At 43.5% G+C, this 23,841-nt stretch overlaps 1 protein-coding gene across 4 annotated transcripts in view; it reads left to right on the top strand.

Moving 5' to 3' along the window:
- Positions 1-23,487, top strand: part of LOC140464124 (protein kinase C alpha type) — a 403,957-nt gene extending 380,470 nt beyond the window's left edge. For all 4 annotated transcript variants that reach the window (XM_072558880.1, XM_072558878.1, XM_072558879.1 and 1 more), the window contains one exon: positions 19,300-23,487. In XM_072558880.1, the coding sequence (XP_072414981.1) occupies positions 19,300-19,464 (165 nt within the window). In that variant the 3' untranslated portion in view covers positions 19,465-23,487. The remainder of the gene's footprint in view (positions 1-19,299) is intronic.
- Positions 23,488-23,841: the final 354 nt, after the last annotated feature.

The raw sequence follows: 23,841 nt of genomic DNA, 5'->3' as shown, positions 1-23,841 counted from the left end.
TCTTACTTCACATTTAAGAAGCATCCTAAAGGCTTTACTCCATTAACGCTTTCAGAACAGTGATGATGTGTTTTGGCACCAATGTGATCTCCTTTCAGGTCACAGGGTAACTGTGTGTGTGCTTTATTTTCCTTTCCTTAACATTTGCAAAGTACAACTTCTAACATGGTGATTTAACACGTGTGTGTGTGATCAAACTGCAACAAAACACAACACTCAGAAACACAGGGCTGCAAGTCTTAAAATACTCTGAAGGATCATTTAGCTATGTTTGCTGAATGATTTCATCTCACTGTCTCTTTACTAAAAAGGAACATGCATAGTCTTATATTTTCCATAATGTGAGGGAAATTAATCACTTTGGCTTGAGCTAAGGTTGATTTGGAGTGGTCATCCTTCACCTTCCATTACTTTGAACTGGGTGTTGATGAGCTTAGTTGGTGCGATGGCTGGGGTGATCACCAGAAAAGGTGATCAATCCCCATACTATCTGAGGTAATTATGGAGCTGGCTGCCTTCAATTCGGTCTTCATCCTCATAGTGATAACAAGCCCTGGACAATGAACATGTAATGTAGAGACAGAAATAATATAACTAACTGACTTTAAGGCTATGAGGAGGAGTTGAGGCCTAGGACAGATCAACCATGAATGGTGGGACATGTTTGATGGGCCAAATGGCCTCCTTCTCCTCCCACTCCTTATGTTTTCTGCTCCCAACAAAGTAATCATTTATGTAGTTTTTCTGTTACCACAGTAAGGGAGCCAGATTTAATCACCTCATAGCTACTGAAGTCTCAGAATATGAATTAAAATGATCATTCAGAAACTTACTTAAAGTAACTACTTCTTTAAAAATCGTGAACTGATCCACCAATTGCATGAATGTGCACTTTATAATGATAGCTGTCCATTTAGCGGACAATCATTGTACAACAAGGAATTGTGTTGCAGTTATAGAACTGATCTTTATATGATCTCTTCTGTTCTCAGGACAAATATCTATTAAATGGAGGTAGAGCAGTTTATTACAGGAAAGGGGAAAGGCATTTCAAGACAATCAGCCTGTCTTGCCTCTCAGAGCAACTAATGACAATCAGTCAGAGAGAAGTGCAGAAGGGGAGTAGTTTCTGTGTTAACTCCTTGTCCTACAATCCCACCTCTGGGAAACAGAAGGATAGGGACAAAACATTACACATGGACACACTCCTCCTTCAGTTCAGCAGGTTATTTGACAAAATGCATCATAATTCACATTTCCAAACTGTAAATAATTTCTTAGCTGTAAAAATTCCATTCAGATGAATTCATTTCATTGTGTCCTAACTGCAAATCCTAACTTACTCATTGCTACTGCTTCGCTTGTTGTATTAATTACACTAATTTCAATCCAAAATGCAATGAAGCAATGCAGCATGTGTGTTTCTTGCTGTTTAACCATTTGAGGATTAATTCGATTTCCGCTGAGTTAGTTTTGATTATTTTTTAGTGCAAACAATATACATTTAAAGTATAAACAAGGATGATTCTATTAAGTTTATTATTGTTTATTTTTACTCACGGTAGGCAGCATTAGCAAGAATCCAAATCTCAGAAGCACTGATGTACTGGTTTGGCAATGCCATAACTGCAATTGGAAGAAAAACTGAGATTGTGTTAAAAGGTTCCACTTCCTTGATGGCCAACAAATTAATTTGTTGTGTGATGACAGTACAGATGGTCCCGTGTATGTACATAATTAGCTGATGTTAGCTGGGGAACAGTTGGACATTTTATTTGACTTCAGAGTTGCTGAGTTAGAAAAGGTAAAGAAAATTCTAAGAAAATGAGAGGCATGGATAGGATAAATAGACAAGATCTTTTCCCCACAGTGAGGGGAGTCCAGAACTAGAGGGTATAGGTTTAGGGTGAGGGGGGAAAGATTTAAAAGAGACCTAAGGGGCAATGTTCTTATGCAGAGGCTGGTGCGTGTATGGAATGAGTTGCCAGAGGAAGTGGTGGAGGCTGGTACAGTTACAGCATTTAAAAGACATTCGCGAGTTTCGAGAAGATTTGTAGCTCAGGTTGAGATTCTGGATGTAGGTTTGCTCACTGAGCTAGAAAGTTCATTCCCAGACGATATCAACAAACACATCGAGTTAGACCCCATCCAACAGCCCCTGAGAAAAAGAACAGGAAATGACATCACCAACCCAAAGAAACCCAAACATATAAATAGAAAGCAGAAATGACATCACCATAGGAAATGACATCACCAACCCAAAGAAACCCAAACATATAAAGAGAAAGCAGGAATCATGTACAGTGCTTCGCCTGAGGCCCACTGAAGATGTTACCTAGTAGGGTGACAAAATGTCTGGAAAGGAACCTTCGAGCTCAGCCAGCAAACCTACATCCATTTAAAAGGCATCCAGATAGGTATATGAATAGGAAGGGTTTAGAGAGACGTGGGCCATGTGCTGGCAAATGGGACTACATTAGGTTAGGATATCTGGGCGACTTGGAAGAAGGGTCTATTTCCATGCTGTGCATCCCTATGATTTTATGTCTCTAAAAAGGAAAGAAATCTAGCAATCGATATTTCACTCACTGAGATTGGCAAAGCTGAGGTTTCCCACTTTAGAGATGCTTGAGAGATTTGATGGAGGTTTTCAAGAACCGTGAGGAGTCCAATCAGAGTAGGTAGTGAACAAGTGTTGCTATTGGCTGAAGGATCAAGGACCAGAGGACACGGAGGTGACATGAAGAAAGTCCGTTCTGTGCAGCAAGTGGTTAAAATATGAGATGCACAGCTGCAGACTGTGGTGGAGATGGCTACGGTCATGACTTTCAGAAGGGAATTAGATAATTCCCTGAAGGAAAAAGATTTCCAGGCAATGGGGAACAAATGGAGGACTGGGACAAGCTGAGTTGCTGTCACAGAGGGCCAGCACAGAGCTAAGTGGGGGACTGTTGTACTGAAGGAAGGTGACTCTCTGATTCATTAATGAGCTTTACTGGATACCTGGGAAGGATAGACATGACTCTTCTGTGATAGCTTCATTAATTTGGTTTGAAACTTGGACTGTGGAACAAAATGCCAGTAATAATATGAACCAGAAACAGGGGACTATAAAACCCAGGCCATCACTAGATATCCTTCTGGCAAAGAGCATGTAAAATATGATGGATAACACAGCCCAGGCTTTTCCTGCCCTCCCCAACCTGCTCCCATTCCCCTCCACAACAGTGGGTCTGTGTTCCCTAAAATCAGCAAACCTCCCCCCCCCCCACCAACCTCTGCCTACCCACCACACGACCACCATCTCCCCCAACCATTAACCCCCCATAATCCCACCTACCCCATCACCACCTCACCTCCCTCTGCCAACTCCCTTCCCCCAATACCACCCACTCCCCAACCCCCCCCCCAACCCCTGCCTACCCACCACACAACCACCATCTCCCCCAACCATTGTGCATCCCGCAGTCTCCTCACCACTGCCCTCCAGCAACCCCTCTCCCCCAAAGGTGTTACCCCCGGCCCCTAGGTTTGTTTGTGACTTCCTACCTAGCTCCCTTACCAGCCGGATCCTGTCCCAGAACCCATTGTACTTTGTGTGAAGTAATGATCCCTGACATTGTCTCTAAATGGCCAATATCCAATTTTAACATTGTTACATCTTGTTTTGGACTCTCTCTCCTCACTGGAGAAAGTCCTTTCCCTCCATCTACACCATAACCTTTTTAATAATCTTAAACATTTCAGTTAGATCATTCCTCAATCTTCTGTATCCAAGTGAATAACCCTTGTTCATGCAGCCCATCTTCATTAATCAATATGGCAACAGTCAAGTCAACAAACTCAGAGAAATGGCACTCTCACCCCCTCCGTCCAGGTCACTGGTAAACAGTGAAATGTCAGAGTTCCAGAATAGATTGCTGAGGACGTTAGTGGTCACATCTGGCCAGTTTGAGTACAAGCCAATGTTAGTACATACTCTCCTACCTCCTCATCAGTCCCCTATCCAAGCCATTGGCTCAAGTCCCGTGTCTTGTTAACAGTTGGGTGTGAAGCCACATCAGATGCCCTCACACACAGCATCCACAAACATTTCAGTGCAACCTCACTTGTTACTTCCTCAAAGATGTTACCTATTCTGTACACGTGCACCTCTGTCTAATGAGTACACATTTGTCCAAATACTCACCCACTTAGTCCCTAATAATAGTGACTAGTACTTCCTGATAACTGACATCAGAACGAACAGGACGTGGCAGATGGTGAAATTTGAATTCAATGAATAAAATCTGGAATTGAAAGCTAATCCAATGGTGACTAGGAAGCAATTGTTGATTGTTGAAAAAAAACACTCAAATGACGGGCTCTTTAATGTCCTTTAGGGAAGGAAATCTGCCGTCCTGAACCAGTGACTCCAGAACGGTCCTTACCCCACATGTGACACCAGACCCACAGCAATGTCATTGACTCTAATTGCCCTTGGAAATTGCCTGGTGAGCCAATCAGTTTAAGGCCAATTAAGGATGGGCAAATGCTGGCCTTGGCAAAAGTGAGGACTGCAGATGCTGGAAATCAGAGTCTAGATTAGAGTGGTGCTGGAAAAACACAGCAGGTCAGGCAGCATCCAAGGAGCAGGAATTCCTGATGAAGGGCTTTTGCCCGAAACATCGATTTTAAAGGTCTGACCGTGCATACAATTCGTATAGTTACCAACAGCTGCTTTTGATTATCCCACATTGTGTTTCAACCTGTGTCCAAATCAACTTGTGAACTGACTCAGGATCAGAACCCAGGGACTGCCTGTACATGAAGGATGGTTATGGCACGGTGGCACAGTCGTTAGCACTGCTGCCTCACAGTGCCAGGGACCTGGGTTCAACTCCCACCTCAGGCAACTGTCTGTGTGGTGTTTACACATTCTCCCCGTGTCTGCGTGGGTTTGCTCCGGTTTCCTCCGACTGTCCAAAAAATGTGCAGGTTAGGTGAATTGGCCATGCTAAATTGCCTGTAGTGTTAGGTGAAGGGGTAAATGTAGGGAAATGGGTCTGGGTGGGTTGCTTTTCGGAGGGTCAGTGTGGACTTGTTGGGCTGAAGGGCCTGTTTCCACACTGTAAGTAATCTATTCTAAAATTACATCCCTGGGGTGTGTGTACGAGCGTTTGTAAGTTGAACATTTGTACAAAAGTGACTGCCTTTAGGTTGCAGCAGTCATGAAATCACATCATTAAGCTGGACACACTCGTTCAGCTGCTCGTACTCATCCCTAAGCTGGAGAACACAAGGCTCACTGGCACAGTCAGTGGCTGCCAAGAAAATAAACAATTCTTGCAATTTTTATCCCACATCCCATATTTCACTGAGCAAAACAAAAAGTTATAAATGAAATTGTGGATAAAGCTGGAACATCTGCACAGTGTAGTGACAGTGAGAGATCTCTTGCTGATCAAATAATTACCCAGAAATCCCTGCTGCATCACATAATTACCCAGAAATCCCTGCTGCAAGGTCCAATCACATTTTTCATTTATTCTGCTGAAGTGTCCTCACAAAAGCAGTTTACCCTTTTTTAAAAAAAAATTACAGATGAGACACATTAAAGGCAGGAGACTGGTCTCCTCACTGTGACTTCCTCTATCAAGAGCTCAAAACCAGATCAATGGACACACTCATTAATATAATTTCCTTTTCAGTCTCTGTACAACGTTTTTTTTTCTTTGAACTGTACTGAATGAACTATAGACTAAAGGATAGATCAGTGAAATGCCTTGCTTTTGCATTTCTGCACAAAACAGATGGCATCTCACCAAGGTCTTTGTTCACCCCAGGGTATCGGCCTCAACATTATTAAAGCAACTAGATCTGCTCCCTGGTGTTTTTCTGAAATGCTCCTTCACTGGATGAAGCCCCACAGCAAGATTGCAAATTATGAGAGATTTTCAAATACCAAACTGCAGTAAACTTGTTCACACATAAAAACTTAATCTGTCCCTATTACATCCAGCCGCATCAACCCAAGGTCTGAACTCACTTAAACTGATTATTACCCACATAAAAAGGTGTTCATATTCCCAAATCTTATATCAGTGTTTGCAAGGATGCAGTTACATTGTTTCACTTTGTTACCTTGACATATGGAATGCTGTATCAACTCTGGATCACTTTACAGTTCAATCAATCATAAGCGAGTAAACAGTACAATTTAAGTAGTATTTACCTCAAAAGGAAATAATCTCAGGCCTTATGCAATCTGTTGCTAGTTCTCATATTGGAACTCAGGTTTGATACATTGTACCATTTGCAAATCCCTATACACACGAGGATGATGATGAACATTTGCTTAGCTTCAAGATAGATTGATTCATTCTGTTGAACTGAACAATCTGCTTTCTTCCATTCAATTCTGGAGCCCAGATGTGCCATTTTAGAAACATCCTCGCCCAATTCTCTTCCTACCATCTTCTGTCACGATATTTGACTTTTGGAGAAGTGAATTTCAACAGGCAGAGCAGTTTTAAGCTGTTGGTTTTTTTTGGGGAGGGGGGGCGGTGCTCTCCCTCACCTCTGACCCTCTTCTAGGGAATGTTGACCAGACCATTCACAAATTGGGGGCTGGCTTTTGCCTGGACTTGAGACCGTTGGAGCAAGGGGTCATGCCTGAGGCTCTGCTGGTGACACATAGGCAGCTCCTGCACTCGGCTGTGCCACAGAGGATATCGCGGCTGTAGACAGAAGAACACCCCCATCCCATCCCCAGAGTCACAAGATCCCGGAGCAACCTAAGTCAATACGTTATGATGGGATGCATGCAGAGGGGTCAGCATTCTCAACAGGTCATGGTTGTTGGGGAGATGAGGGCAGGAGGCAAAGTGAGGAGTGGCTGTCCGTGCTGCACCCCCCCAGAATGTCCAGTTCCTCGCTCAGACTCCCAGACCTGAACCCCACCCCACCCCCGAGGCTGCCTGCGGGGGAGGAGTTGCCATGGTTGGCATCTTACTGTACCAACTCCAGGGTTCATACCAACGGCGACCACAGGCCAAACCCCTGGATTGGTCACTTAAGAGCCACGTTTGGCAGTGGGCTGTCCCAGCCAGAAATAACTTTGTGAGGAAGCAGAAAGCCATTTGGGGTTTGGACGTTGCAGTACCCCACCGAATGAAGGGTCTGCCCCTACTCCCCCCCAACCCCCAAAAAGGCTCCACCTAATGTTTCGATCGAAAGTGAGAACAGGGTATTGTACCCAGTGAGGAGCATTCAGAAACACCAGCTTCCTGCAATAATCCTCAACATTTTCTTCCTTGGGTTTCTGAGGGAACTGAAGCCTCTGTCAGAGCCTAGTCATTTTGTTCCTTTTTTTTCTCTCTTCCATTCTTTGACTGAAAGCTGTTCTCTCAAAAGGCACTGCACTGGCTTTTGACTGTCTGTAGAATGGTTTGAAATCAGTGGAACTGCCATTAAATCATTCTTTCAGTACTTCCCAAATGAGTACCTTTTCGAGAAAAAAAAACCAAGCTTGAAATACATTGTGACCCAAAACCAGCAGCTCCAAAATCGTAATTTAGTAAACCACAGAAGTTGTCATTTTCTTTACAGGAAGCTAATTGAACTCAGCATCCGATCCATAGCCAAGATTCATTGGCGCTATCAGCTCCCCCACTCACACCCTTGTTCCCCTCAAATAATGTACAGCCAGGCTTCAAATCTTCCATAGTTTCACTGTCCATGTCCTGTCTGCCCCAGAATTATGCCCATTTATCATAATTGTCTTCATCAGTCTGTTTTCACAGTTTTAATACTTCCAATTCCTAGAACTGAGTATCGTCCACACCCGTGTCACTCGGAACACTGGCCGTGCCTTCATCTCTCTTGCCCCTTTGTACTTCCACTGCAGAACAGCCTGAGGAAGATCCCTATATCTCTCAATCTTGCTACCTCTTTCCTCACCTTCAGAGACACCTTCCAAACCCAGCTCTTTAGTTATGCCTTCAGCACCTCCTCTGACTTCTTCACAAACTGCTTCATATTCTCTGCACCTTTAAGAAACATGAAATGGTGGCTCAGTGGTTAGCACTGCTTCCTCACAGTGCCAGGGACCCGGGTTCAATTCCAGCCTCAGGCGACTGTCTGTGTGGAGTTTGCACGCTCTCCCCGTGTCTGCGTGGGTTTGCTCCGGTTTCCTCCCACAGTCCAAAGATGTGCAGGGTAGGGTGAATTGGCCATACGAAATTGCCCCTAGTGTCCAGGGTTGTGTAGATGAGGTGTATTAGTCAGGGGAGATGTACAGTAATAGGGTAGGAAGAATAGGTCTGGGTGGGATACTCTCCGGAGGTCTGTTTTTGGGCCAAATGGCCTGTTTCTACACTGTAGGGATTCTCTATGATAACTGCCATCCATAAAACGTAGTAATGTTTATTCTTGAGGTGGTAAAAGTAAAATGTAACAGATCTTGAAGTATTACAAGATTATAAAGGTTGGTTTGGAACACCTAATACATTGCAGGGATAAGCCAACAGAATCAGAAGACAGAGCAGGTTGCAATTCCCAACATCTAACGGAGATCATTTCACAATAATTTTGAATCCAACTTCCTGTTTAGTTTGAGAATAGGATTAACCACAACCCTTCCCAGCTGTCAGAACTCTTTCAGACTTACACAGAGGTTCACAGAATCATTGTGGTACAGATGGTGGCCATTTGGCCCGTCATGTCTACACCAGCTCTCTAAGCAATTTAATTGGGCCCTCATCTCCTGCCTTTGCCCTATAACCCTGCACATTACTTAAATAAGACCATAAGACACAGGAGTGGAAGTAAGGCCATTCGGCCCATCGAGTCCACTCCGCCATTCAATCATGGCAAATAGAAATAACCATACAATGTCTTCTTGAGTGTCCCAAATTGAATCTGTCTTCACCACATCCCAAGACAGTGTGTCTTAGACCCTAACTACTTGTTGGGTAGAGATCTTTCTCTGGCCTTGTACCTGCTTCTGTGCTGTCTAGTTTTCAACCTTTTCCAGATGGGAACAGATTCTCCCTATCTATTGTGTCCAGACCCTTTTTGTGAATTTGAAAACTTTTTTTGTGGTAAACAACCCCAACGTCTCCAATCTTCCTCATAAGTGAAGCTTCTCATCCCTGGAACCATTCTGACAACCCTCTTCTGCTCTCTCTCCTGTTAGGGACCAGGCCAAACCCATCAAAACATTTTTAAGCAGGTAGCCCAGACCGTAACTTTGCTGTTTGTTTTTGGTAAGTGTATAGTGGATATTCCCAAAGTGAATCAGCTGATCCATTTGCCAAGTTTTCAACAAACAGGATCTATTTACAAAATTACAGAATGAAACACACAGAACAGAAAATAGAATACTGGGTAACTTATCCTACCCAAAACCCGATAGACTATCCTGACTCAATGATGCTGTTCCAATAATACTTGCAACAGTCCCCATAAGCACACCCCTTAGCACAAAGAGTAAACCATGACGCAAAAAGCTTACAGGTCACAATGTCAGAAGGGCAGGAGGAGGGAGAGAACTTCCAGTTTCAACTATGACTCTGACTCAACTAATCCCTGAACTGAACTGACCTGCGGAGCTAAACATCTGGTCACACCCCCTTGATTACAGCAGTTTGTTTAAAAGACTTGAAAGTTTTCTTGCTAAAGCATGATCTGTTCGGGATAAACTAAAAGGGCCCCAATAAACCTTTCAAACCCAGCCTAGTTGGAATCTGGCCAATTACCCCCTCTGGGGAAAAATAACTCGAGGGCATAGTAACCTTGTAAAAAGACCAGCATTGTGACACCCCATTGAAGTCCGAAATCACACAACACCAGGTTATCGTCCAACAGGTTTATTTGGAATCACAAGCTTTTGGAATGTAGCCCTTAATCAGGTGTCTCTTCCAAAGCTTGTGATTTCAAATGAACCAGTTGGACTAGAACCTGGTGTCATGTGATTTCCGACTTTGTCCACCCCAGTCCAACATCGATACCTCCACGTCCTGACTCTCTGTGATGAGTTCACATCCATTCTATTGTGTGATACCTTGCACTGTACACAATACTCCAGCTGAAGTCTAATCCATATCCTACACAAAGTCATATTTGTGTATATAAATCTCCCTGTTCTTGTATTCCGTGGCCTTATTAATGAAGCTGAAATACTGATTGCTTTATTAACAGCTCTCTCAATCAGTCTTGCCACCTTTCATAATGAATGTATATATACACCCAGACCTTTATACGCCTGCATGTTCTTCAGAATAGTATCTGTTAATTTATACCAATTTTCCTTGTTATTTGGACCAAAGTTTCACTTTAGTATTGAACCACATTTGCTACCAAGCTACCTACTTTGCCAACAATGTCAGTGTTCTTTTGAATTTCTAATTAAATCTAAATCTTTTACTTGCATTCCTCCCTCTTCTAAGTTTGAGGCCCTGCTCTCTTGTAAAATATGCAAAATATGAAATGTATTTGCATTAATCTTGTCTGAACTTGCATACAGTGAAGTTTTGTGGCACTGTCTGTAGTTGGACAAAGATCTGATAAGTTGCTATTCCATCAATTGGCTGCTTTTCCAGAATATTAGAAAAGATTAAGCCAGGGTGGGACTTTTCTCACTGGAAAGAAACTCTCAGGTTTTTCTTTTTTTAAATATGAAAGGGTTTGGTAGGGTAGATGTGGAGAGGCTTTTTTTCCATTTGAGAGGGACTCCAGACCAACAGAGTATACATGCAGAATAACCACTAAAGAATTAAAAAGGGATTTGTTCACACAGTCGTGAGAAAGTGCAGTGTTCTGCCACACAGCCGAGCTGAAAGAGATGTGGTGATCCATTTCGACAGCAGCTTGCTGAGGGGAACATTTCCATGGTGGGCTAAAGTCCCATTCAGCCAGAGCTTATTCCCAGTTGGAAATTATGGGTCTGTGTTCACAGGAACTGTTTGGTAGCAAACTGTTCTGCAGAGACGTTTACTAGCAATGAGTTTCAGTAAGTTTCATACAATACGTTTTCACAGATGAGCATTCCACCCAAAGGTAGGTCTTTGGCTTGTAATCGTATTGAAATCCAGGGCAATGTTTTCCTTTTCGATAGTGGTTTCCCATTGTCTTAGTGGCAGGAGAAGAGACAGTCTGACTGGACCCTGTTGCTGTTGGTGCTGTTCTGAACCATATGCTGGTTACCTAACTCCATCAGCTTTTCCTTCCTGCATGTCCTTTGCAAACGTCACATACTGGTGAACATTTAGTTCCCAACTTTGATCTCCTTGATCCATTATGGCTCTAAAATCATTCCTATGAACCTCGAACTGAGACATTAATTCATTTGGTTTATTCTGAGTACTAAGTGCATTTACGTAAAGAGCCATTCATTTTGCTTTTTTACTAAATGATTTCCCCTTTGACCCCACTTGCTGCTGTTTTCTTATGCTTGTACATTCTTACTTTCCTGTCCCGCTCTGGGTATAAATGCCAAAATAGTTCACAGACAGGCGCGCGCACACATACACACACGTACACAGATAGATGCACACACACACACTCAGACAGATGCACACACACACGCTCACAGACAGGCGCGTGCACACACACACACAAACATACAAAGACAGATGCACACACACACACACTCAGACAGATGCACACACACACACGCTCACAGACAGGCGCGCGCGCACACACAAACGTACACAGACAGATGCACACACACACTCAGACAGATGCACACACACACACGCTCACAGACAGGCGCGCGCACACACACACAAATGTACACAGACAGATGCACACACACACACACACTCAGACAGATGCACACACACACACACACTCACAGACAGGCGCGCGCCCACACACAAACGTACACAGACAGATGCACACACACACACTCAGACAGATGCACACACACGCTCACAGACAGGCGTGTGTACACACACGCTCACAGACAGGCGTGCGTACACACACGCTCACACACGTTCACAGACAGGCGCACACACACGCTTAGAGATAGGCGTGCACACAAACACATGCTGTGGTCAGCAAGGTTTTGGAAAGAATTCTGAGGGATAGGATTTATGACTACTTGGAAAAGCAAAGCATGATTAAAGGCAGTCAGCATAGCTATGTAAGGGGCAGGTCATGCCTCACAAATCTTATTGAGTTCTTTGAGGAGGGGATGAGACAAGTCGACGACGGTCGAGCAGTGGATGTGGTGTACATGGACTTCAGCAAGTCATTTGATAAGGTTCTCCATGGTAGGCTCATTCATAAAGTCAGGAGGTATGGGATACAGGGAGATTTGGCTCTCTGGATTCAGAACTGGTTGGCTGACAGAAGGCAGAGAGTGCTTGTGGATGGAAAGAACAAAGAACAAAGAACAAAGAAAATCTACAGCCCAGGAACAGGCCCTTCGGCCCTCCAAGCCTGAGCCAATCTAAATGTACTGTCTAAACCTGTCACCCAATTCCTAAGCACCTATATCCCTCTGCTCCCCACCTGCTCATGCATCTGTCCAGACGCATCTTAAATGAATCTACCGTGCCTGCCTCGACCACCTCTGCTGGCATTGCGTTCCAAATGCCCACCACTCTCTGTGTGAAGTACTTGCTGCATGTATCCCCCTTAAACTTTCCACCTCTCACCTTGAAAGCATGACCTCTGCTTATTGAATCCTTCACCCTGGGAAAAAGCTTGTCTCTATCCACCCTGTCTATACCCTTCATGATTTTGTAAACCTCAATCAGGTCCCCCCTCAATCTCCTTTTTTCTAGTGAAAGTAAACCTAACCTACTCAGCCTCTCTTCATAGCTAGCACCTTCCATACCAGGCAACATCCTCGTAAACCTTCTCTGCACCCTCTCCAAAGCGTTCACATCCTTTTGGTAATATGGCATCCAGAACTGTACACAGTGTCAAAATGCGGCCGAACCAATGTCTTGTACAATTTTAACATGACTTGCCAGCTCTTATACTCAATACCCCGTCCAATGAAGGCAAGCATACTATATGCCTTCTTGACCACTCTATCCACCTGTGCAGCAACCTTCAGGGTACAATGGACCTGCACTCCCAGATCTCTCTGCCCATCAGCTTTTCCCAAGGCTCTTCCATTCATTGTATAATTCGCTCGAGAATTAGACTTGCCTAAATGCATCACCTCACATTTGTCTGGATTGAAAGCCAACTGCCACTTTTCCGTCCAACTCTCCAGTTTATTATATCCTCCTGTATTCTCTGACAGTCCCTTATGCTTTCTGCTACTCCACAAATCTTTGTGTCATCTGCAAACTTGCTGATCATACCAACAGTACCCGCTTCCAGATCATTGATGTATATCACAAACAACAGTGGCCCCAACACTGACCCCTGTGGAACACCACTGGTCACCTTTCTCCATTTCGAGAAACTCCCTTCAACTACTACTCTCTGTCTCCTGTTGCTCAACCAGTTCTTTATCCACCTAGCTAGAACACCCTGCAGACCATGTGACTTCACTTTCTCCATTAGTTTACCATGGGGAACCTTATCAAATGCCTTACTAAAGTCCATGTATATAACATCTACAGCTCTTCCTTGGTCATTTCCTCAAAGAACTCTATTAAGTTGGTAAGGCACGAACTCCCCTGCACAAAACCATGTTGCCTATCACTGATAAGCTCATTCTTTTCTAAATATAAATAGATCCTATCCCTCAGTACCCCCTCCAGCAACTTTCCCACCACCAACGTCAGGCTCACTGGTCTGTATTTACCCAGAATATCTCTACTACCCTCCTTGTACAGGGGGACAACATGAGCAACCCTCCAGTCCTCCAGCACCTCACCTGTATTTAAGGCTGCCACAAAGATATCTGTCAGGGCCCCAGCTATTTCCTCTCTTGCCTCCCTCAGCAACCCCTGGGATAGATCCCTCCGATCCTGGGGATTTGTCCACCTTAATAACCTCTAGCCTACCCAACACATCTTCCCTACTTATGCCAACATGATCAAGACTAATCAGACTTCTATCTTTAATTTCAAGATTCATCATGTTCCTCTCCTCAGTGAACACTGATGCAAAGTAATCATTCAGAATCTCACCCATTCTCTCAGGTTCGGCACTCAGCCTTCCTTCATTATCCTTTAGTGGACCAATCCTTTCTCTAGTTACCCACTTGCTTCTTATATAAGAATAAAATGCTTTGGGATTCTCCTTAATTCTGCTCGCCAAAGCTATTTCATGACCCCTTTTAGCCCGCTTGATTCCTTGTTTAAGACTTGTCCTACTCTTCTGATATTCCTCCAGGGCCCGTTCTGTTCTTAGCTGCCTCGACCTTATGTACGCTTCCCTTTTCCTCTTGACTAGTCGTACAATTTCTCCTGTCATCCACGGTTCACAAATCCTGCCCTTCCTATCCTTTGCCTTCAACAGGACATGCCTATTCTGCACTGCCGTTAACCGATCTTTGAAAGCCTCCCACATCTCAAATGTGGACTTGCCTTCAAATAGCTGTGTCCAATCCACATTTCCCAGCTCCTGCCTAATTTTGATATAATTGGCCTTGACCCAGTTTAGTACTCTTCCCTTAGGACCACTCTCTTCTCTATCTACGAGTATTATAAAACGTACGGATTTGTGGTCACTGTTCCCAAAGAAATTCCCCACCGCAACTTCTACCACCTGTCCTGGCTCGTTCCCCAGTACCAGGTCCAATATGGCCCCTTCCCTCGTCGGACTATTGACATACTGCTCTAGAAAACTCTCCTGGACACTTCATACAAATTCTACTCCATCCAGACCTCTGACGCTAACTGTGTCCCAGTCAATGTTGGGAAAATGAAAATCTCCCATCACCACTACCATATTGCCTGTTTACCTATTTGTTCTTCTACCTCGCGCTCACTGTTGGGAAGTCTGTAATACAGCCCCAACAATGTAACTGCATCCTTCTTATTTCTCAGCTCCACCCATAATTCCTCACTATCCAAGACCGCCATAGTGTCCCCCTTTAGCACAGCCGTGATATCGTCCCTAACCAGCAATGCTATTCTACCCCCTCTTTTACTTCCCTCCCTGTCCTGTCTGAAGCGTCTATATCCTGGAACATTTAGTTGCCAATCATCATGCCCTTCCTTCAACCAAGTCTCTGATGGCAATAATATCATACTCCCAGGCACCAATCCAAGTCCTAAATTCATCTACCTTGCACACTGTACTTGCATTAACCTAAATGCATTTCAGGCCACCAGTTCTTTTGCGCTCACCTACTCTCTGCCTATTCTTCCCTTTATTAATGGTATCTTCATAATTCTTACAGTCTCCAGTCTCCACCTTGCTGCCTACTTGTTTTCTGTTCTGGTTCCCAGCCCCCTGCCACATTAGTTTAAAACCTCCCCAACAGCAGGAGCAAAAACTCCCCCAAGGATTTTGGTTCCGGTCTGGTCCCTTTTGTAATAGTCCCACCTTCCCCAGAAACGGTCACTATGTCGCAACAAAGTTTTCTGCCTGGAGGTCAGTGTTGAGTGGGGTCCTGCAGGCTCTGTTCTTGGGCCTCTGCTCTTTGTTGTTTTTATAAATGACATGGATGAGGAGGTTGAGGGGTGGGTTAGTAAACTTGCAGATGACACAAAGGTTGGAGGAGCCATTGATAGTAACGAGGGCTATTGCAGGCTGCAGCGTGACATAGACAGGATGCAGAGCTGGGCTGAGAAATGGCAGATGGAGTTCAACCTGGATAAACGCGAAGTGATGTATTTTGGAATGTCAGACTTCAATGCTGCATATAGGATTAAAGACAGGATTCTTGTCAGTGTGGAGGAACAGAGGGATCTTGGTGTTCAAGTACATAGATCCCTCAAAGTTGTCATCCAAGTGGATAGGGTTGTTAAGAAAGCATACGGTATTTTGGCTTCCATTAACGGGGGATTGAGTTTAAAAACCGCGAGGTTTTGCTACAGCTCTACAAGTCCCTGGTGAGACCACATTTGGAATATTGTGTGCAGTTCTGGTTGCCTTACTATAGGAAAGGTACAGAGGCTTTGGAGAGGGTGCAAAGAAGGTTTACCAGGGTGCTGCCTGGAGTGGAGGGCTTGCCTTATGAAGAAAGATTGACTGAATATGGACTTTTCTCGCTGGAGAGAAGGAGAAAGAGAGGTGACCTGATCGAGGTATACAAGGTATGAGAGGCATGGATAGGGTCAATAGCCAGACTTTTCCCCAGGGCAGGATTGACTGGCACAAGGGGTCGTAGTTTTAAGACATTAGGAGGAAGGTATAGAGGAGACGTCAGAGGTAGGTTCTTTACACAGAGAGTTGTGAATGCACGGTTTGCGTTACCAGTGGTGGTGGTGGAAGCAGAGCCATTAGGGACATTTAAGCGACTGATGGACATGCACATGGACAGCAGTAAATTGAGGGGTGCGTAGTTTAGGTTATTTTATTTTATATTAGGATTAATCCTCAGCAAACGGGCCAAAGGCTGTACTTTTCTATGGTCTATATTCTATGTTCACAGACAGGCGCGCGCGCACACACACACACACACACACACACACACACACACACACTCACTGACAGGCATGTACACATGCTCAAAGACATATACACCATACACACACACGCTCACAGACGGGCGCGCACACACACTCATAGACAGGAGCACACACACACATGCTCACAGACGGGTACACACACACACACACACACACACACACACACAATCAGCTCACAGACGGGTGCACACACACACACACACACACACACACACATGCTCACAGACGGGCGCACACACATGCTCACAGACGGACGTGCACACACGCTCATAGATAGGAGCACACACACACATGCTCACAGACGGGTGCACACGCACACGCACACGCACATGCTCACAGACGGGTGCACACACACACACACACACACACACACACACACACACACACATGCTCATAGACAGGAGCACACACACACGCACATGCTCACAGATGGGCGCGCACACACACACACACACACACACACACACACATGCTCACAGACGGGCGCGCACACACACACACACACACACACACACACACACACATGCTCACAGACGGGCGCACACACATAATTAGTTCCTAGCTCACTCTGCAGCACGGCAGAGCAGCAACAAGCCCCTGACTGATGTGTACCAATATTGGATGGGGCATCACTGGGTGGGGCATCACTGGGTAGGTCATCACTGGGTAGGTCATCATTGGGTAGGTCATCACTGGGTGGGGCATCACTGGGTAGGTCATCACTGGGTGGGGCATCACTTGGTGGGGCATCACTGGGTGGGTCATCACTGGGTAGGTCATCACTGGGTGGGGCATCACTTGGTGGGTCATCGCTGGCTGGGTCATCACTGGGTGGGGCATCATTGTGTAGGTCATGACTGGGTAGGTCATCACGGGGTGGGGCATCACTGGGTGGGCATCACTAGGTGTGTCATCACTAGGTGGGGAATCACTGGGTAGATAATCACTGGGTAGGTCATCAATGGGTAGTTCATCACTGGGTGGGGCATCACTGTATGGGGCATCACTAGGTGGGTCACCACTGAGTGGGGCATCACTGGGTAGGTCATCACTGGTTGGGTCATTACTGGGTGGGGCATGACTGTGTAGGTCATCGCTGGGTGGGGCATCACTGGGTAAGTAATCACTGGGTAGGTCATCACTGTGTGGGGCCTCACTGGGTAGGTCATCACTGGGTGAGGCACCACTGGGTAGGTCATCATTGGGTAAGTCATCACTGGGTGGGGCATCACTGGGTTGATCATCACTGGATAGGTCATCACTGGGTGGGGCATCAGTGGGTAGATCATCACTGGGTGGGTCATCACTGGGTGGGGTATCACTGGGTAGTTCATCACTGGGTGGGGTATCACTGGGTAGGTCATCACTGGATAGGGCATCACTGGGTAGGTCATCGCTGGGTAGGTCATCACTGGATAGGGCATCACTGGGTAGGTCATCACTGGGTGGGACATCAATGGGTAGGTCATCACTGGGTGGGGCATCACTGGGTGGGGCATCACTGGGTGGGGCATCACTGGGTGGGGCATTACTGGGTGGGGCATCACTGGGTAGGTCATCACTGGGTGGGGCATCAATGGTTAGGTCATCACTGGGTGGGGCATCACTGGGTGGGGCATCACTGAGTGGGTCATCACTGGGTGGGTCATCACTGTGTAGGTCATCACTGGGTGGGGCATCAATGGTTAGGTCATCACTGGGTGGGGCATCACTGTGTAGGTCATCACTGGGTGGGTCATCACTGGGTGGGTCATCACTGGGTGGGGCATCACTGGGTAGGTCATCACTGGGTGGGGCATCAATGGTTAGGTCATCACTGGGTGGGGCATCACTGGGTGGGGCATCACTGTGTAGGTCATCACTGGGTGGGGCATTACTGGGTGGGGCATCACTGGGTGCGGTATCACTGGGTAGGTCATCACTGGATAAGTCATCACTGGATAGGGCATCACTGGGTGGGACATCACTGTGTGGGGCATCAAAGGGTAGGTCATCACTGGGTGGGGCATCACTGGGTAGGTCATCACGGGGTGGGGCATCACTGGGTAGGTCATCACTGGGTGGGGCATCACTGGGTAGGTCATCACTGGGTGGGTCAAGAAGTGATCCCAACAGGGATCCCACCAGCTGACCAAGTTTGAGTCGGACAGGTGAGTGGAGGTGAGGTGATGGTGGGCACTACTGTCAGAGACCTACCACTACATATACATGAAAAGTGGAAAAATTCTGCACATTTTTTATTTCCAAGCAATTGGGAAATGCAGAATTTATCATGCAGCAGAATGTTTAATACTTGTAACTTGCTGGCTTGCTGGAAAAATGTCTACTTTCCAACAGTCTGCGCATTTGATCATTGTAGCCAATTGAACAAACTCTAGGGCAGTTTGTGGGGAAGGCAGAAACTCGAAAAATAATTTCTGTAATTCATATCCAGATTGTGGCCACTATCAATGCTGAGGTCATTTAAACTTGCATTCTTTATTTCTGTGTGAACCTGTGTTCACATTACCTCATGGAACCATGGAATATTCTCACAGGAGTGCAATTCCCAAACATAGTCTGTGCACGATCATTCTGAATTTGACTGCTGGGAGTTACTTTCTGAACTCCGGAAATAAAATGTCAATTTTATGCCCTTCCCAAGCTCAAATATCACTAACTAGTTCTTCGTGTTCACTGGATGTGGTATCATTCAGTAAAAACATCCACCAAAACATTATTTGTGTTCTTTCAATAATCATCCTGACCTTTTCTCCTCTCTCGACAGTGCGGCCGAAGTGCTGAAAACTTTGACAAGTTCTTCACACGAGGACAACCAGTGTTAACGCCACCTGACCAGCTAGTTATAGCTAACATTGACCAGACCGAGTTTGAAGGATTCTCATTTGTAAACCGAGAATTTGTCCACCCCAGTTTAACCAACGTTGTATGAAACGCAGAATGAAGAGGACAAGCAGCAACAGCAAATAGGCCTTTGTTTAAATTGTCTAGAATAAATCAGCAATTAACTTTACAAGATAATAATGTTCCAAAAAAGTTAAGGAACAAGCACTTTTGATTTTTAGAAAAAAAATTAATATACATTAAAGAGATTTATTGACAATTTTAACGTCCAGCTTTAAATCAGTCTAATATAATTGTGAATCATTCTGATAACTAAAAGACAAGAAGGTTTTAAAGAAGCATTCTCCTCTGCTGGATCTAAGTTTTTTTTAAAATGCTGAGATACAAATTGCAATATACAAATGGCCCTGGCCAAGGGACCAGCTCTTTCGTTTTGTCTTCCCAATAATCAAAGATGGTCAGCTGTCTCAGTATCAAAAACAACTGTTTCTCCAAAATATGTTGTGGATGAACTATGTTTGAGGAAATCCAAATTTGTATCTCATAACATTCTCTATCTGTAACTTGCACTAATGTATCAAATTGATATTTCCATTTTGAATGCGGAACAAGGAACCTGAAGGTATTGCAGGGAATGAGTTAAAAAGGGAAGCAGAGGATTAAAACAAACGATCAAATTCTGTTGGTATTTTAACATGTACTAGAAATCATTGTTCCAAGCAGCTACTGAGAGGATGTAATACATTTTCTCCTGTGAATCACATTCAGTTTAACATGTTCCTGTTCAAAAATACAGAAACTAAATTTAGTGCACAGAATTAACATTCAGTGCAGGAATTGGTTCTGCTACTTTTATATCAAACTGCAAAGAATGCTGTGCTACAATTGTCTAGCTCATACCTTGTTACAGTTTATCATATGGGATGAGGTTTTTTTTAGGAATAGCAGCATTCATCGTGCAGCAGAGCTTTGGCTTCGGTTTTGGTAGAGCATATCTTCAATGTATTATCGGAGCAACGACTTCATACAACAGCGTTTGGCAAAACTGTCTTTCATTGTATTAAAACATGCAATGAAACCATGTTATTGCATCTCTAAAATAGCATTCAATTACCTGAGCAACATTTTGAGAAAAACAGTGTGGCACGTCTCATGACAGTCTCCCTTTAAAATGCTGACTGAAAGTTTTCTCAATCTTTTAAAAGACCTATTGCAATTTTTAATCTAAGGAACAGATTTTTTTTCTTCTGAAGGCATTTGCTTGTACTGTTAGAAAGCAACCTTTCAAAGAAAATACATTCAACACCTATTAAAGTACTTGTTGTATTGTTTAGCTCCTGTACTTATCACTACAAGTAAACAAAACTATTTTGGTCAAATTTACTTTATTTTTCTTAAGGTTGAACAGTAAATGCTAAATCTTAAATAAAGCCACATTTAAGTCCATGTGCGCACCTTCATTCAGTTTATAAAACGGGAGTCAGTTAGGATCGTGTTTGCCTTGATTTTGGAAACAGTAATTTAGTAACTCACTATCCTGCCTTTAAGAAATGCATGTCGGAATACAATATAGCATGTTGATAGGTGCTGTATGCAACAACATTATGAAAGCACGTATGTTTGGCTGTTGGTCTAAACAGTGTTTGCTATATCCAAGTTGAAAGTGCACCTTTTTAAAAAAAAATCACAAACTACAATTGAAAATAGCAAGTTCTTTTTAAGTCGCATCCTTCTTCAGTGCTTGTTGTTCTGGTTGATGGTCATACTCACTTCTACTTTTGTCATATTGCATAATTCAAAGTGACATGCCTGAATCTGCCAATTTATTGAAGATATAGAAAGTATATGTACACACCCATACCCTGGTACCTGAAACATCAATATTTAAAACAAGCATTAATTGATGCTGAATGCAAAAATTTTAGGTGATGAGAAAGGTGAATAAAATCTATAAAACACGTATTAAACACTGCTATGTGATATCTTTCACAATTTACAGTAAGTTTTTGGACCAAACGTTTTACTAATTGTGTTTACTTAGTCAGCTTGAGTACAAATATTTACTGAATGGAAGGTGCTAGGAGGGGGAAATGCTTGTAAATTAAATGCTAATATCGATGTATAATATATATTCTCTTAAAATTGAAGAAAAGGTTCAATGTTGATCAAGTGTCTGATCTTCAAATATCTCAAAATTATTTCAAAAGGCAGCCGTCTCAAAACATTAAGGAATTAACTTTGACATTAATCTGATTTCTTGTTTGTTTTTGAATGAAATTAAGAAGATATAATTGAAGGAATGACTTGGAGAAACTTTTAAGTCCCTTGGTTTATGAGACCTGGAGTATAACGGTAATGTGTCACATTAAATCTCCTCCCTTAGATTGCCAGAAGCAGTAAGCACCCCGTTTCTGCATCTCTTATTAAATGTTATCCAGTTATCGTAATTCGAACTATTGTTTCTCCAAACCAATAAAACAGATAGCCAAGTAAAAATAGTTATTCACCTTCTTTGAAAAAGGGCTAAATATTGAAAGGAATATTGATAATGAGACTGCCTCTTTAAGTATGTTTTGAAGCTGTTAAAAAGAACACTTGCATCACTGTACAGAACATTATGCAGGTTATGTTGCCTAAAATGATATATACTGCTGAATAAGATATGTTTCCAGGTAATTTGTTACCCCACACTCCAAATAAAGCTTCAGCCACTCAACTCCCTGCTTTCAGTTGCTTTCCACCAAATTGCCACACACTTTTTTAAGAGTTCTTTAAACAAAAGCTTTTACATTAACTTATAGATTATATATTTGATCAACATGAGTTTTAAGGTGACAATTCAATCACATGGCTTTGTATGTTTTCATAAACTACTCGAGCTTAACTCTCTCAGCTTATATTCACCTGGCTTCTCCTGTTAAACTGCTGATTCGCCTGACACAGTCAATTGTACACTATTGACTGGCTGCAGACTTCATATCATTGCCTTATCAGCATCACTACAAGTAAAACTAAAATGTGACTCTAGTTGAGTATGTAGATTCACAGAATACAGCAATGACATCATTACCCTCCAGCAAGTAAATATAGTTCCTGCATTTCAGACAGACCACTTAAAATGGGAGGTACAAATGACCTAGTCAACTGTTTTAGTGACAGGGACAGAAAAATCAATCTCTCTGAATTATTTGGGATGCCCAAAAGTTTGCATTCTATGTAAATTAGAGCGATCACTAAAATCTTAAAGTGACGGGTTTTCTGTGTGGAAGGTTTTACGCGACATTTCATAGAATTTATCATGGGAACATGTATCTACAGAAAAGCCTCCCATGTTTCCTCTGTTCACAATATATTGGTGGATAAGCATCCACATATATAGAATTCACTTTTTCGTTAAAAGGTATGAACGTTCCAAACAGCACTGATATCAGGAATCTTCAACATTGACACATTTCATAAAAGCCTTCAAACCCGGTAACATTGCAGAAAACTACGTGAGGCTCAGCAGGAACTGCTACAATAATTTGAGGGAGTTTCTCGCTAGAATTGCACAGTGGCTGTCATGACTGAGGGAGTCATTCTGACTGCAAAAATTCGATATGTTCTGCAGGCTAAGCTAGTACATCATCGTTGTCCTACAGATTTTTTTTTAAATCCAAAAATAATCAGTAGTTCTTTTCACTTTAACTGAAGTTTCTCATTTTTTTACACAGCGAGTAAAATTACAAGAAAATCACTTGAGAAACACAATATGTTCATATAAACCAAAAACAAAAATCACAGTTTCTCATCATGAAGGTGTTATTTCAAATTTCTGATTTGCAATGGCAAAAGTCATCTCCCCATCATTTATTATAAGCAGTCATATTATTCTCTTTAGCACTGAATTCTAATTAGGAACTGTAGCGAGCCTGAAAGGAAATGAGAACAGAAGACTCAATATTCACTTAGAAATTGGTAGATTATGGTACATTATCAAAATGCAATGTTTTACTTCATCTATTATATATTAAGAGACTTGCTTTCCTCAAATTGTTTTGCATGGTATTGTTTGTTATATGTTCATTGTAGTTTGACAATGTGTAAAAAATAAACAAAGTGGCTGTCAGAAGTGTTTGCTTTGATTTCATTGTCCCCCTGCAGGGTTTTTGTTATAGTTCTTCCTTGTCTCAAGATGATGTGAGTTATGGGGTGACAGGCACTGAGCTGACCAGGAAGCCAGTGTCTGTGTTTAGTGTTAACCATTTCAGTCTCGAGGCCTCAGGTTCACAACTGGATCAGTCAGGGGTTCAAGGGTTACGGGAAGAACACAGAGAAGTGGATGCGAAGAACATTAGATCAGCCATGTTCCTACTGAATGGTGGAGCGGGCTCGAGGGGCCAAATGGCCTACTCCCATTCCTGCTTCTCACGTGTTAAGCCAGATCCATTTCACCACTGAAGTCCAGTCTCAACTTTCTGAAAGG

This window comes from Chiloscyllium punctatum, chromosome 39, assembly GCF_047496795.1.
Source record: "Chiloscyllium punctatum isolate Juve2018m chromosome 39, sChiPun1.3, whole genome shotgun sequence".
NCBI lineage: Eukaryota > Metazoa > Chordata > Chondrichthyes > Orectolobiformes > Hemiscylliidae > Chiloscyllium > Chiloscyllium punctatum.
The sequence above is the reverse complement of the archived record's forward strand: the minus strand, read 5'-3'. Positions and strand labels throughout refer to the sequence as shown.